Below are 14,803 nucleotides of genomic sequence, written 5' to 3' on the forward strand. Positions count from 1 at the left end.
AAGAGTGATGGACGCAAAAGAATTGTGGGAAATTTAACACCTTGAGCATCACAGAAGAAAATGTGAGAATTGTCACTTCAGAGAGAGATAATTCATACCGTTGTCTGGCGAGTCTCGGTATTATCGGATGTTCTGAACGGCGTGTTGAGCAGGTCAGTCAGACTGGTGGTGAAGTCCTTAGTTAGAAGTCTGTACTGTCCTTCCTCCTTCTTGAGTTTGAGACCAAATATGTTGGATAGTATGTCCACTTCTCTGTGGGAAGTCACAGCTGCCCCCTGCCCGATGGGTCTCAGGTCTCTTTGGGATGAGAAACTGGCAGAGCGCTTTCTCAGTCGATCCGTGCTGCCTGGGACGTCCATGACCTCGTCAAGAGTTGGCTCTGATATATCGCAGAGCAACTCCAGTACGCTCGTCATTTTGGCTCCCTCTACAATCCCACCATTAATGAAGGCTATGTATAGCACATTCAGGATGCTGTGGATCACAAAACAAATGCACCTGATCTGAGCCAAGCAAATCAGCCTGATGAACACCACAAGTGACATGACGATATCTTTCAGACTCATCTTCATTAGTGTCTTGAGGCTCTTCATTGAAAGTAAAGATGTCAGCAGGTCTTCCTCTTTGCTGTCACTATTTTCTTCTGCTTCCTTTCTGCCGCACCTCTCTCCAGGGTTCGAGCCAGATATTTGGGCCGCGAGCTGCATTTCAAAGATGGTGTCCTCACAGAAGTTGACAAACATCTCCATCTTCTCCTTCTCGCCACCCTCGTTGACCACGTCAAAAATGAACTGTCTCTTGGACTCTTTGACCTGCGGCTTCTCCCACTGTGTGCGGCTATATTCACTGATCTCAAAGTAGACTCGCTCGAAACGCTTCCCGCTGCCAAGGATCTCGATCCGGCCTAGAGAGGGCTGGAAGTAAGTCAGCACACACCCCGCCAGCTCCAGAAATGTCTTCAGTCTTGAGTCGTTGGGCATATGTTCGGACAAATTGGTGAGGAGAACGGCGACGCTAAAGCCGATGTCTTTCGCCGGCTCATGGAAGCGATTAACAAAAGCCTCGTAGTCGACAATCTCGGTCTCATCAGTCTCTGTGCAGGAGAGAAGGAATTGAGTCTCATCTTGGGAGAAACGCTTGCAGTTTTCCATGGCTTTCTGGAAGTCCTTTTTGGAAATGCTGCCCTTCTGATCAGAGTCGTACTCTCTGAAGGTGTCCGAGGAGGTTAGGTCTTTCAACTTGAGGAACATATCAAAAAACTTGAGAATCATCTCCACATTGTTTGATGATTCCACCAACATATCCACCATCTGCTTCCCTATTGTCCCATTCACAACATTTCCTGCAAGAAGGACGGAACTTGTAAGAAATACAAGCCACCAAAATCATCAAAAACAAAAACGGTAACTATTTACCTTCTAACATTGAAAGCAGAAATACAACCATGTCCTTCTGCAAATCCATGAGCTCTTTCAGAAGTTCAATTTGCCTTGAATCCTGCATATAAAAAAGGGTATTACCAATTACAATTTTAGTAAATTGCACAAGTCATTTCACATTCTGTCTTACACGTACAGTGCACATTACCAGAGGCATGTTTAATATTAACATCAAAAGCAGCCTAAACTGCTGAGGTGGAAGCCCTCAGGTACTGTGGCACCTACAGTATAATCCATGTTATGTTCAGTGAATTTTAGATTGAAATATACTACATATTTTTCAAGTTCATCAATACCTGAGAGAGTTTCATTTGGAGGTGGGCAAAGACATGGAGAAATCCCACTACAGCATCCCAAAGTCGACTGTGAGCGAGACTCTGTTGGTTCCCACTACATGGACCCTGAATAAACATGCAGATAATATGAGTTGTTCATGGAGAAAAAAAATGAGAAGTGATTAAATACTGGATGCCATCATGAATGAATCCCATTGATATTTTAACAGTGAACCAACATGTACAGCTATTTCCTGGCAATAACAACCATTGCCCCAGCAACCAAATGACTACTATAGTAGTTAATCAATCTTGGACTAAAATTACTTTCTTATGATCATTTGCCTCTGTGGCAGAGACATTGAGGCGTGTCCAAACTTGCATATGCAGAGAGAGTATTGATGAAGTTGGTGAAAAGCACCAAGCTTGGCCAAGATTTAGCACGCATTTCACAACCGAAGCCTCAGTAGTTTATCTTGAGAGCATGAATGTGTGTCCAAAAAAAAATGGAGAAATCTCTTACAGCCATTTTAACAAGAACAGGATGGACCGACAACTTCAAAGCACCCGAGGAATGAAAATGATGGTGTTACTTTTGAAAGAAACATCACTTTACTGAGTGTTCCTGAAACATCTCAACACTTTAATGTAAGGGAAAAAAAGCTGACTGACCTGTATGTACTCAGTGAGAGTGTTGAAGACCTGTTTCGCCACCTCAATGGCCTTGGAGAAGTTACACTGTCCTTGTGCATCAATCACATCCCTCCCTGAGTAGTACCAGTAGAAGTCACTGATTGACTCCTTATTGATATGATGCAGCAAAAAAAAAAAAAAAGGCATAACATAAAACGGACAAATATAAATAAAATGTGAAACATTGCAGTGATGGCCAATTTATTATGCATTAACATCATTGCAAACTCACCTGCACTCTGAGTAAATAATCCACCGTGGAAATAATGATGTTGACCGTGGTATTATTTCCCGTTTGTGTTCTCAGATAATTCTGAAAGTCTAGCAGGTATCAAACACAAGTCGGCGTTAATATGTGGAAATCCACAACTACTGCGCAACATATCGTGAGCACACATTCTGGGACAATGCGATTAGGAAATAATAAACTTAATTAGTTTTCCTCATTATTAGCCATGTTTTAAAATCTAGGACTAATTTAGAAAGACAAAGATATACTTTTAGGTGGCCTGAATGTGTGTATGCATGTAAATAACCTGAGTTGTGTCCTTCACAGAGCAGCTGGAGGAAACGGAAGAGGTCACAGGTCAGGTCTTTGTCAGGCATCACCTTCTCTCCTGAGATAACAAAACAAAAGAGCAAAAACACAGGCATGAAGTAAAAGTATAACCCCATGGACAGGCGAACCTTTGACGCAGAATTTGCCGTCTTTTGAACAATTTCAACTGGGATCGGCTCCAGCAATCTGACATAGCGGACACATCTATCGTGTAGTGATGGACATATTACAGTAAAGATGCTGCAGGGATTGTAAAAGATTTAGATAAAAGATCAAATTGGGCCATATAAGAACAACTATGAGTAATGTTTGATTAAAAAAAGGGGGGAAAGAGAATTTAAAGTGTGATTTACTTGTATGACCTGAGGCCAGAGATCTCACAGCTGTCTCTCCAAAGACATGAAATCAAAGTGATGGATCTCTTTTTTATAGATGTATTTTTTCCATTGGAATACTGTACCTGAGCTCTCATCCATGGCCATGCCTAATCCCTCCGCTTTGTTCTGCCTCTCAAATGCATTCAGATCCAGAACACTAGATAGCAAAAAACACACACATGGAGGAGGATAAGCAAATCCCCGGCAGCCTTCAACATTCCCATTCATCAGTATATAAAACCCAGCATGTGTGACATTTGACTTGAATTGTTCTGCATTCACTTACCTGCATGACCGCATGAGTCCAGCCATACTTTGAAAGAATCCAACATCTTGCTTCTCTCTCAGATAATCCAGCATTTTCTATCACACAAAAGCACCACAGATAAGTTTTGATTTATAGAGTAGGAACTCCATTGCATCATGCAATATGTTAAAGATATCATTTTTACTGCAAGCTTTGCGGCAGTGCCTCTCTGCTAAGGGAAACCCTAAAAATGAAAGTATTTAATCCATTAAATTTGAGCCAAAATATCCCTGTAGGATAGTCAAGGTCATTTGTATAAACGAGTGGCTCTGCAAAGAAACTTGAAAACTATTTAATTATCACCTGCTCACCACTCATAGATGAAGTGAAAACCAATCATCTGAGAACAACAGCTTGAGTGAACGCCCAGCTGTTCTCATCAAGACCTGATAAGAGTCAAATCTTTATGACCAGAAAACCAGGTCAGAGCATTAAAACAAAAAAAATACTACAGCTGTTGATCTACTGACAGCAAAAATAAACAAATACTCAACTAGTGATAGGATGAGTAGAATATCATGCAATAAATACTCTAGCCAGAACAGATTATAATTGCTATGACTTTTAGCATCTTGGAAGACTACAGAGTAGAAAATGTATGATGGTGCAGTATTGTACCTGCTGAACAGTAGCGTTTCCTCCATTTAGAATAGCAATACCAAGCTTCAGCGTTGGGGAAATCATGGAGCTTATGGTGCCTGAAAAGTCACACAGCTGTTATTTGAAATGGTGCTTCTGGACGAAGCACATTTAAAAGAAATGTACATGCATCTACTAATCTACCTGAACGGTTACAATATCTCAAAATCACACATCACCACACAACAACTTGACTGGCCCACAAAGCATCTTGTATTATATTTGCTCAGTATTCAGCAAAGGTTAGGCCTATAAGAAGAAATATATCTGTATATAACTGCACATTAAAACATTTTATTAGCACCATTAGCAGAAACCAACAGGTTTGGCTGCACGGAGGAGCAATGCTTCGTGAATAATGTGGGATTTCAATGAATTAGCAATAATAATAACAATAATAATGATAATAATGCTTCAGCCTCACCACATGCCAAATTTTTTTTTTTTCCTTTGACCACAGCTTTTCTTTCCAGAGAAATAATTAGCTGGTACTCTATGGAAAATAACACACAGCCAGAAGAGAAAATACTTTCTCAGACTGTTCCTTCACTCACAGTCGATGGCAAAAAATATTGAAATCCGATTCAAGTTTATCAGAAGAGATGTTTTTTTCTCTTTCTGCAGCACACTACCGAATGTCAGAATCTGTCAGTTAAATCCTTTCCTACCTTTGCTGGCGCTGATGGTTTGCAGAACCATCTCAGAGGCTCCACGACAATGCAGCCTGGCTTGCTGGTACAGCAACTTCTGTTTCTCCATTTCCTTTTCCTGTTCAACAAAAAAACTTTTTTAATAAAGACTATGATTATAAATAGTGATTAACCTATTTGAAGCAGAATGGATGACAAAGAAAGACCTTAATGCTGCCGGATGAAAAATTTGGCTTATATTTTCAAAGTACTTACTTCAAAGCTTTGCGCCTCTTGTTCTTCGTCATCATCATCCTCGCTGCAGCAGCTCTGAAACGGCCAAGCAAACATTAGAAATGATATATAGACCAATTCAGACAAATGCCACAATTTTCACGAGTCTATAAGTGAATTCTGTGCAATAAATTCAGAATATCCAAATCTGACAGGTCACCTTGGCCATGATAGCAGCATAAGACTCGTAGAGGGAGTCATTCCCATTACTGTGAATGGGGAAAATAAATGAGATTACTGCATGTCAAGACATTAGTAAATACATATGAGAAATGAAGGCAAATACGAACCCCATGATTATAATGTTGAATGCAGCACAAACATTTAAAAAGCAGGTGAATTTAACAAGACAAGTCAATGAAAGCAGACCTCTGAATCGAGTGCCCCAAGATTCTGCATGACTTCATTATATATCAGCAGATACTTCCCCGCAGCTCACGAACCCACCAAACAAAATGTGAAAATTACAAAAAAAAGAAGTTTTAACACAGCTTTATTCTTCAGAATCGCGCACACAATGAAACACTGAGGCCCGAGCTGAGATATCGGTGATGCTGCCATAAAAGTGAAACCAAACTAGCAGTAGCTTCAGATCCATGCTGTCAGGATGAGTTTATAAAAACATGCCATACAAAAGGCCGCAAAATGCAACAATTCTAAATGTTTATTTGAACATTACACCATATTTTGCATTTTTAAAACTGGAATTATGTTTGCAGTTATTTTGGGTACCAATTCTTCCGATTTGAGAAATAGACTTTTTCAAAATAAAGACTCTTTGCACACAACATGAAAAAACTTTAAAGTTTATATTTAAAGGTTATTATGGCACGATTTTACCAGTCCGGCCCACTCAAGATTAAATTAAGCTCTATGTGGCCCATGAACTAAAATGTGTTCAACACCACTACCACAGTGCAGTAACTGTCTACTGTGGTTCAGAGTAGCCACATGAATTCAACCTGTATATATCCCCAAACTACAAACACCTATCAGTAAAGTGGTCATTTAAGGTAACAATTTTTCTCAGAGTTCTTGCAAGAACATGGCTGCCCTGTGGGTAGCTGGGTCGTATACAGGAATACTTTAAGGATAATTTGTTACATTTTTGCAAAAAGCTGAATGAGACTGAAAATGACTCACCAAAGGATGCTGTATAATCAAGCTGACAAATTAAAAACCCTTGTGTTGCGTAAGCACAGCCTAAAACTAAAGGAGAAAAATACAGACCCCTTGAACTAGTTATTATTCCTGCGGGGTGGAATGAGTTTCGATTCCGAAAAACATATTACAGGCTCCAAGCTTTAAGTGAACAATGGTCTCAGATGCTAAAAGTGCCTACAATCATACCTCTATAATGGCTTTGACCACTACTAGAAGCAAACTGGAATTTTTACAATGTGGCATCATCTTATAATGAACACACACACACACACACACACCTGCTGTCTGTCAGAGCGCTTCGACTGAAGAGTGTAATAAGTTGTAGGAGGGGATCGATTGGTTTGGCCCCCTCTTGCACCTCCTTTTCTTCCTCTTTGTCGCCTCCACACAGCTCAATCATTCCTCCCTTCTGCAATCCGGGGAAGAGAGAGAAGCAACTAACATGTGCCCTTCAATTATGTCACACACACTGCAGGTGGCTGAATAAAGGCGACACACTGCACACAATAGTCACCAACAGTGTGTGGCACCCTTTAAGTGCACACTGAACATAAAATATATTCTCAGGAGTTCTGTTTCACATAAAACAAGACAAAAGCCCAATCTGTAAAATGACACATCAATGTATGGACAGAGAGATCTGGTTCTCACACAGCATAATCATAGGAACACTGACCAATCCATATCAAATTTGATAATAAGGTTGAAAAAGAAACAGTACATATTGAGATTTAAATAAGAAATACTTCAGTGGCCCATGAAATAAATGTTGCTTGACAACAGTTGAAGAGCACAACAATTTACCTCTGGAATTAAAGAAGTATTAATATGAATAAAAAAATATGTATATGAGATATGAAACATAACCTGTTAACAGCCGCCGATCAAATGGTGAATATCTACTCTGTTGGGTTTATAGATGTGTAAATCTGATTCAGCTTCACCAGCCATGCATCTCACTAGATTATATATATATATATATTTTTTTTTTTACAGAAGGTTAAACATCTGAAAATGCATATACACAAAAGAAATGGTGCCCGTTTAAATTTGTCTAAGTAAAATTATAAGTCCACATTTTGAGTCACAGTCAAGACAACTCAAGCTCTATTTCATATTGTGTGTAATTGCTTATCGGATAATGATTCAAAAACAAGGCACACTCTTAAGTTACTGAATTCATTGCATACGTCAGCTCTTGCTGACAGTCATGTTCGGTAACTCACAGCTAAATCTTCTACAAGCATCTCCTCGAAGCCGTGGTCCTCAGCTAATATCCAGGATTTATTGTAGCCTTGGAGGAAAAGGTTGATGGCCCGGTGCCTGCATAGAGAGTGTGAAGGAATAAGAGTGTTGCATTTGTCTTTTCTGCATTTCTTTAAATGCTAATTTGAGATTGAAAAGCAGCAAATATGAAAAGTGATTGGACCCATTATTGTTTTCTCATGGAAGGTTCCTGTGCCTTTTCAAGGTTATGGTTATTATAGCCACAAGAGAGTCAAGAGGTGAATTACAATTATATTTCACAGAAAACAAACAAAAATGGTTTCTATATCACCACCGGACCACATGTGTGCAGAGGGTTTTCACATGCCAACAACTCTTCCCTCTGGGTGGGACTTGGCTGTGTTGGGACATGAAGCCTAATTAAAATGTACATTCCCTCTTTATCACAGCAGTGTTTGGTGTACAGGGCGGAGCCTCCATTTGCACACCACAATATAGCAATGGGTCCAGTTCAGGAATGATATTTATTATTTGGTTTTTTTCTAATCTTCACAAAACAGCAACAGCAAAAGAAACTAAATTTGAAAATGTGAGAAATAATTGGGGTTATTTGGCTCATTTGGCTCATTTGGAAGGAATCTGCAGATAAAAATAACTTCAATGCACTACCAGTCAAAAATAACATGACGATTACGCTTCATTTCATCATTTTCCTTCTCGTCTTTCTAGTCTTCATGTCAAAATTGTGATCAGTCAGTGAACATGTGCTCACGCCAGCCGTCCAACAGACTTTTTAAAAGTGCATGCTCTCCAATTACATATTTTAATCTTCGTGCCAGACTTCTGTTGAATAAGCTATTAAGTTAACATTTGAGAGGAAGGTATCCTCGTTTTACCTGGGTAGGTTGTAGAGGGGAGTCATCCTGAGGCAGGCCACCACAGCACGTTTCCTCTGTTTAGATAAGACCTTGTGCCACGCTGGCTTTTTACTTCTGTGCGGGTACTCCACCTAAATTCCAAACCAAAGTAATAATATAGTAATTGTCAGAAATATCAGAAATGCATTTCACTTATATTGCACTTGAGCGGCCCTGAAAGTGACTGTTAATCACATTCATATACAAATGGATCTATCTATTGGGAGCAATTTTGGGTTCAGTGTCTTGCTCAAGGACACTTCAACATGTGGATATGGGGAATTATACCTGAAACACCCTACTAACTGAACCACAGCTGCCCCAATATATTGAATTCTCCAAAGCATGGGAAGCTCAAAAACTAAGTGGTATAAGGCAGCAATAGGCAAGGATCACAAAAAGAAAAACAATCTGGTCATTTATTATAACATTATCAATATTTTTGCTTTTTGCTGCAATATAAAAGCAGAATGAAGTACCAAATGAGTGTATAACATTATCCTCTAAAATTCTAAATATAGTGTAGTTTTGTAGCGCAGAAACAAACAAGGTAAAGACAAAAACAGATAATGATCTTTGCTGAAATATGAAAAAGTTGCTTTTCTTCACTGCTATCTGGGGACTGATGACTAAAGTATAACGAATCTATTGATTGTGGATAATGGATATATGTCACCCCACTTTATAGATATCAAGCCAAATAGTCAAATGACATTTAAATCAGAGGTGATCTTTCGCTGAAGGGAAAAGCTCACCTGGTCTAGGTAATAAAGGACTCGAGCTATTTCCAGAATCCTGCCCACACGCCTTTGTGCATCGCTGACGGTCTCATGCTGGGATAGACGTGCAGAAAGGCTCCCCTGCCTCAAGTCGTTTGTTGCCTGCTGTAATGAACAAAAAAAGCACAAACAATGGTACAGCCATTTAATTTGTTCCAGGGTGCTGCTATTCAAACCATTCAATTAAAAACCAATGCAGACACCTCCTGAAAAACTCTGCAACTCAATGACAAAACACTAATGATGAATACATTTAGAGACAACACAGACAAACCCACAAAAAGAAGTTGAGCTCATAAAGAGCATTAGTGAATGAAGTCTGTTACGACTTTTGTTTTCCCTAAAAGTTATTTTCTCTCTCTCTTTTATTTTAATTACATAATGGAAATCAATACAGATTTACTTTTGGAGGTTTATCAGAAAAAAACAAAAAAAAAACAAAACAAAGAGCAACCATTCATTAAATCATCTGAAAGTCTAAGCCAAACAGAATCAAATTTTGAAGTTTGAAAAGTTTAAGCTAATAACAAAGCAGTATTGTTCACCACCGACTTATGAATAAACATATTTATCACTGGCTTATGAACACAGAAACACTGCCTGCATATTTGGTGCAGCGCAACGAGTATGTCATATTCATGTCTCCAGTGAACAACGAGTCACTGAGATTATTAGAAAGACGGCTTTGGTTTTAACCGGCTCCGACAACATTTTCCAATTCAATTTACCAGACGCTTGTTGCCCAAATTAAAAGTTGCATGTACTCAAGCATGTGAATGAATATGCAGAATGTCTGCCAAGTGTGGAAAAGATATCCAGTTGTTTCCAAAGGATAGTCCAAAACAGGAAAAAAAATCCCAGCAGTTTGCTTGTTTTTTTGTCATTTTCAAGCAACTTTTGCTAACGAATACAATTCATGTAGTGAAGACATGATTCACTTGTCAAAGAAATACAAATAATGTATTGCTGAGCTGGCCTTAGATTTCAAAGAAAGTATTAAACTATATCAAATGCAAATGTATATACCACTATAATACATTGACGGTCTTTACCTGACTCTGAATGTGCCTTAGACATTCGGAAATATGGTCTTGAATCTCATCTTCAGTGTTTTTCTGTGGAAAACAAATCCAGATTAAATTGAGTTTAATGAGATCAAACAAGTGCACTGCCATGCACACATGTCATATATCACTGCCAAAACAATTTTAAGACAAAGGGAAATTTAAATGTTTCCACTTTTCATGTTTCAACCTGACCTGAGCAAAGCCGTTCTTCGCCAGCTCAATGAGGCTCTGGTCACTCGGAAAACAATTGCTGAGGCCCACAGGGACCAGTCTCTTCACTGCAGCCACGATGAGAGAAGTGTGTGCAGAATAACGATCCCCCTTCCTTTTTGTCCTTCTCTCATTTCTTACCTGAGTGTTGGACAGACTTATTAATAGAACTATTAATCATATACAAGTTGTAAAGAGTTGCAGTGATTCGATTCTCTGGGGTTGAAATTATAACTATGGCAAACCTTGGACATGTTGCCATTATTGACCAAAAAAGCCAAATTGTTAATTTCATTTTGGACCACATAGTTCTGCTCCTCCCATTTGAAATTCTGTTGTGGGGGAGAGAGGGGGGGGGGGAAACAACATTCAAAATTATTCAAAAATGAGCAAAAATGATATTAATTTGCACGACATTACCATGAGTAGAATAACTTAAAAATAAATACATGTCACTCTCACATGAGATTTGGCCCAGAATATAAAGACCTCTGCCACCATGCTGAACAGCTGCTCAGCCTCGGGGTTCAGCTCTTTCAGCCATCTGGCTCTGTGACAAGACAGAACAAAACACATCAACATCACAGAATTTACTCCTGTAAAGCTAACAGGCAACGTAAAAGCATACGCCTGAGGTCACAACTGGAATAACTACACTCTGCAATGCGTCTCTTTTCAAGTCTCCAAAAAATCCTACATTTAAAAGAAGTTGAATGCAAGCAGCAATATGTTGTAAATGTGGCGTTACCAAAAGGCAAACAAAGTAAGGGATCATATCAGTATCAACACGTTTCAAGCTTTTGATGTCCGACATTCAATTCGCCTTTCTATATGCCAGCTCCTCTGGGAAAGCCTCACCGATGAGAATCCACAAACGGGATGAGGAGGGGATAGAAGGCGTAGAGGTCTCGAACCAGGACAGCAAACCTCTCCTGTATCTGCAGTTCTGCTTCAGAGCTGAAGGTCCCATCTGCCTTCATTCGCTCCTCCTCCTGCAGCACACACACTGTCCTCTTCCTCAACTTCCCCATGAGAGGCAGAAAGTGGCTCTTTAACAGCTCAGCGTGCACTTTGCCGATGACCGGCTGAGAAAAAACTGACACATGAATGACAGCTGTTAGTACCCCGCATCATGCATAATGAATTGAGAAATAGATCCAAGTGGCCAGCGCAGCACAGCCAGAGTACCTGCCAGCTGTTTCATCCAATCTCCCTGGCTTGATCCCACGTGGTTGTGGATGATGCGGAGAACGTGTCCAAGTAGGTCACTGGCATGTTGAGGAATGACAGAGGTGCAGATTGGGTTGTCTGGCTGGCCCTCTGGGCCCCAGCGCCACCAATGGGAAATGTAGCTGCACAGCATCGGCAGGGTGACCTCCGTGACATGGATGTAAAGAGTCTGGCGAGCTCCGGCGCCGGCACTCGCCAGCTCCTCCACCTCCCTCAGTGAACTTTCCAGAGACGGCAGCAGAGGACACATGTCTTCCACCTGGTGTGGAAGGCCCTGGTCTGACAGAGGCGAGAGCCTTACCAGCAGGGCAGGACAGAAATGTGAAAACTGTTTATGTATGCAGTGTGTTCCTTTCTTACCTCTCGCCTCAACAGCACTCATGCTATTGTAGATGGAGTGGGGATTGTTTGGGTTTAGAAGAGGCTCCAGGAAGCATACGGGAAAACAAGCACTCAGCGCTGCCAGACAAGCTCCTGCTGATGACCTCTGCCTGCACAGAACTACAGTGTTAGAAATACAGTGCTAACACATGTGCATAGCAATGATGTAGATTTGTAGGAATAGACTTCTGGGTAAGAATGCAAGTTATCTTGCTCATACACTAAACAAAAAAAAACTTGAATGTAAACTTTTTTTTTCTTATGATTTCATGTTTATTTTACCATTACATAGAGATGGAAATGTTTTATGTATTCTGATCTGCTTAATGGTATCAGTTAATTCATCATACAACATGATAAATCACTGTACAATAAACTCTAAACGCTGCAACAGTTATTCTTTAACATATCTGCAATTATACTTCCAGATTTATTACTGAATATAGGACCTATTCTGCATGTGAGAAGCCAGATATAAAACATAGCACACAGTCACTGAAATGTGACATTTTCCTACCAAAAAGTACACATAAATAGACAGCTTGAGAGAATTACTCATAACGCCAATGTACCCTTCCATGATGATTTTGCCATTGGTTCCAAGAGAGTAGAGGCTGTTCAAGATCCTGTAGCAAGACATCTGGATACCGTCGACTGAAAAGACAAGGTCATGATTTCAGATACAATCCCACAAGCTTTCATTTCATATACAGCCAATGACACCGAGCACAGAAGCTGATTCTGTTTAATCACAGAGAGATGGCTAAGCCGGATGCCTGCTGATTTAGGCAGGAGTGATTCATAGAACATTACAATATTAGTTTGAGTTACGCTCTTACTGTTCTGTGACCATGACTGAGACACTTAATGAGAGCCGATTTCAAAGATGTGGAGGGTAAGCAGTTGAGACAAGGATATGCCCAAATGATTACACGTGTTTGAAACCAGCTGTTCAGTAGAAGCGAATTGGGCTCTTGAAAATGCAGATGACGAAAGGTGAGAATTTCATTATAATACATTTGTCGGTGCCTTTTTTTTTTTTTAAAAAGGAACGTGACCTTGTAAAGGTAGGTCTTACCCAGGAGGTCCGTTCCATAATCATGGTTGCCAAGATGACGGAAAAGAGAGGTGAGTGTCGGGAGGAGGACGGAGGTTGTGTAGCTGAGAACTTTGGCAGCTCCTCTCGCCAGCTGACCTCTGCTCTGAGGTACAGAGACCAATGTATCTGAGAGCTTTTCCACAGTCATCTCCAAATCCGATGCAGAGGCCTCAAAAAACGAGTTCAGCAGGGAGTGTGTAGACTCTGAAGCCGATTTCACCAAGGCCCTACGAAGACAATATTAAAAAAAAAAAAAAAAAAAAGGATACATTTTAATTTGAACTTAGGAAAGGAACAACAATAATAGGAAATGTGAAGTGTACATAATCCGAACATTAAAAGTTCCACATTTGCAATTTGTTCAGCTGGCAGAAACGGACCATTTAAATTGACCAAATCAGTCGCTAATCTGTCCATCAGACATGTCTAAATGGCATCAATCTCAGCGAGGCCTAAATAGTACCATCGTCATGCTTCAGAGGTATTGTCCTTAGGGAGTAAAAGTGATATCAGCCACAATTAGATAGCATCAGTAGCTCAATTACACCAGTCATCTCATCCTTAGACATGGTGGTATGACTCTGATGTGACTGCAGGCACAGCAAGATCGATTTCAGCGGAGTGTGACAGGAGTGCCATCTAGCTACCTGGCGTCCAGAGCCCGAGCCAGAACGTCGAGGCAGCTTGCGACTGATGAAGCTTCGTTCCCTGATGAAACACAAACTACGAGCGTGAATGCACATACATATTTAATCAAGCTGCAAAACCATTCACGAGTCCATGAAATGGAGACAGGGATCTGAATTACCGAAATATTGACAACCACAACACAACCCATGCAAATGAGCCAAAAAAAAAAAAAAAGTATGAAATAAATACATGCGCTTTCTCACAGCAGCCTTACCAAACAGTGAGATTCTGTGCCTCGCCAGTGCTGCAAGCTTAAAAAAGAGGCTGGATGGGAGCAGATAGTAGAAAGAATGAAGAGGGGAAAAAAATGGGAAAATATATTACAGGACAGAAAAGTACCAGATTGACAGTAAATTGAAAAACAAATACATATAGCTTCTGAAATGAAAAAAAAAAAAAAAAGGCACGTCATCTCATTAACAATGAAGACCAACATATAAACAGAGTTTTGTTAGGTGTAAGACATACCAGGCAACCATCTCCTTCTCTTTTTTGGAGGCATGGCTTATGTTATACGTTGAGCAAATAGAAGCAGACAGGAAGTACGGATGGTGGCTTTTCATGTATTGTTCCAAAAGAGGGAGGATCACCTGTTGAATGGAGTTGATAGGTGCTGGTCACTGCATATACATGTCTCCATATATCACAGCTTCTTTGAATTAATACATTTCTCACTTACTGACAAAGAAAAAAAAAAATGATCTCAAATATATAACCATATATCATAACATTATATATAAACATCAGTCGATATGGCACTTTGGGGCCATATGGAATTTTTAAAAATGGCTACCAAGGTGAAACTTTTTTAAAATGCCCCGTCTCAG

At 40.0% G+C, this 14,803-nt stretch overlaps 1 protein-coding gene across 1 annotated transcript in view; it reads right to left on the reverse strand.

Annotated features, from left to right (window-relative positions):
- The window catches only part of LOC308138369 (ryanodine receptor 2-like), a gene marked incomplete at both ends in the record, with an annotated part of 61,502 nt that overhangs the window by 12,301 nt on the left and 34,398 nt on the right, over positions 1–14,803 (reverse strand). The window contains 27 exons of the mRNA XM_080507453.1: positions 99–1,342; positions 1,416–1,497; positions 1,736–1,840; positions 2,387–2,515; positions 2,640–2,728; positions 2,944–3,024; positions 3,427–3,500; positions 3,630–3,706; positions 4,269–4,348; positions 4,958–5,057; positions 5,195–5,248; positions 5,373–5,421; positions 6,655–6,785; positions 7,603–7,699; positions 8,500–8,612; positions 9,276–9,404; positions 10,559–10,717; positions 10,822–10,908; positions 11,039–11,126; positions 11,435–11,672; positions 11,765–12,085; positions 12,167–12,297; positions 12,760–12,841; positions 13,266–13,513; positions 13,934–13,994; positions 14,191–14,240; positions 14,445–14,566. Coding sequence (XP_080363579.1) covers positions 99–1,342; positions 1,416–1,497; positions 1,736–1,840; positions 2,387–2,515; positions 2,640–2,728; positions 2,944–3,024; positions 3,427–3,500; positions 3,630–3,706; positions 4,269–4,348; positions 4,958–5,057; positions 5,195–5,248; positions 5,373–5,421; positions 6,655–6,785; positions 7,603–7,699; positions 8,500–8,612; positions 9,276–9,404; positions 10,559–10,717; positions 10,822–10,908; positions 11,039–11,126; positions 11,435–11,672; positions 11,765–12,085; positions 12,167–12,297; positions 12,760–12,841; positions 13,266–13,513; positions 13,934–13,994; positions 14,191–14,240; positions 14,445–14,566 — 4,221 coding nt within the window. The remainder of the gene's footprint in view (positions 1–98; positions 1,343–1,415; positions 1,498–1,735; positions 1,841–2,386; positions 2,516–2,639; positions 2,729–2,943; positions 3,025–3,426; positions 3,501–3,629; positions 3,707–4,268; positions 4,349–4,957; positions 5,058–5,194; positions 5,249–5,372; positions 5,422–6,654; positions 6,786–7,602; positions 7,700–8,499; positions 8,613–9,275; positions 9,405–10,558; positions 10,718–10,821; positions 10,909–11,038; positions 11,127–11,434; positions 11,673–11,764; positions 12,086–12,166; positions 12,298–12,759; positions 12,842–13,265; positions 13,514–13,933; positions 13,995–14,190; positions 14,241–14,444; positions 14,567–14,803) is intronic.

The sequence above is a fragment of the Blennius ocellaris genome (assembly GCF_963422515.1).
Source record: "Blennius ocellaris genome assembly, chromosome: 13".
In the NCBI taxonomy this organism is placed as follows: Eukaryota; Metazoa; Chordata; class Actinopteri; order Blenniiformes; family Blenniidae; genus Blennius; species Blennius ocellaris.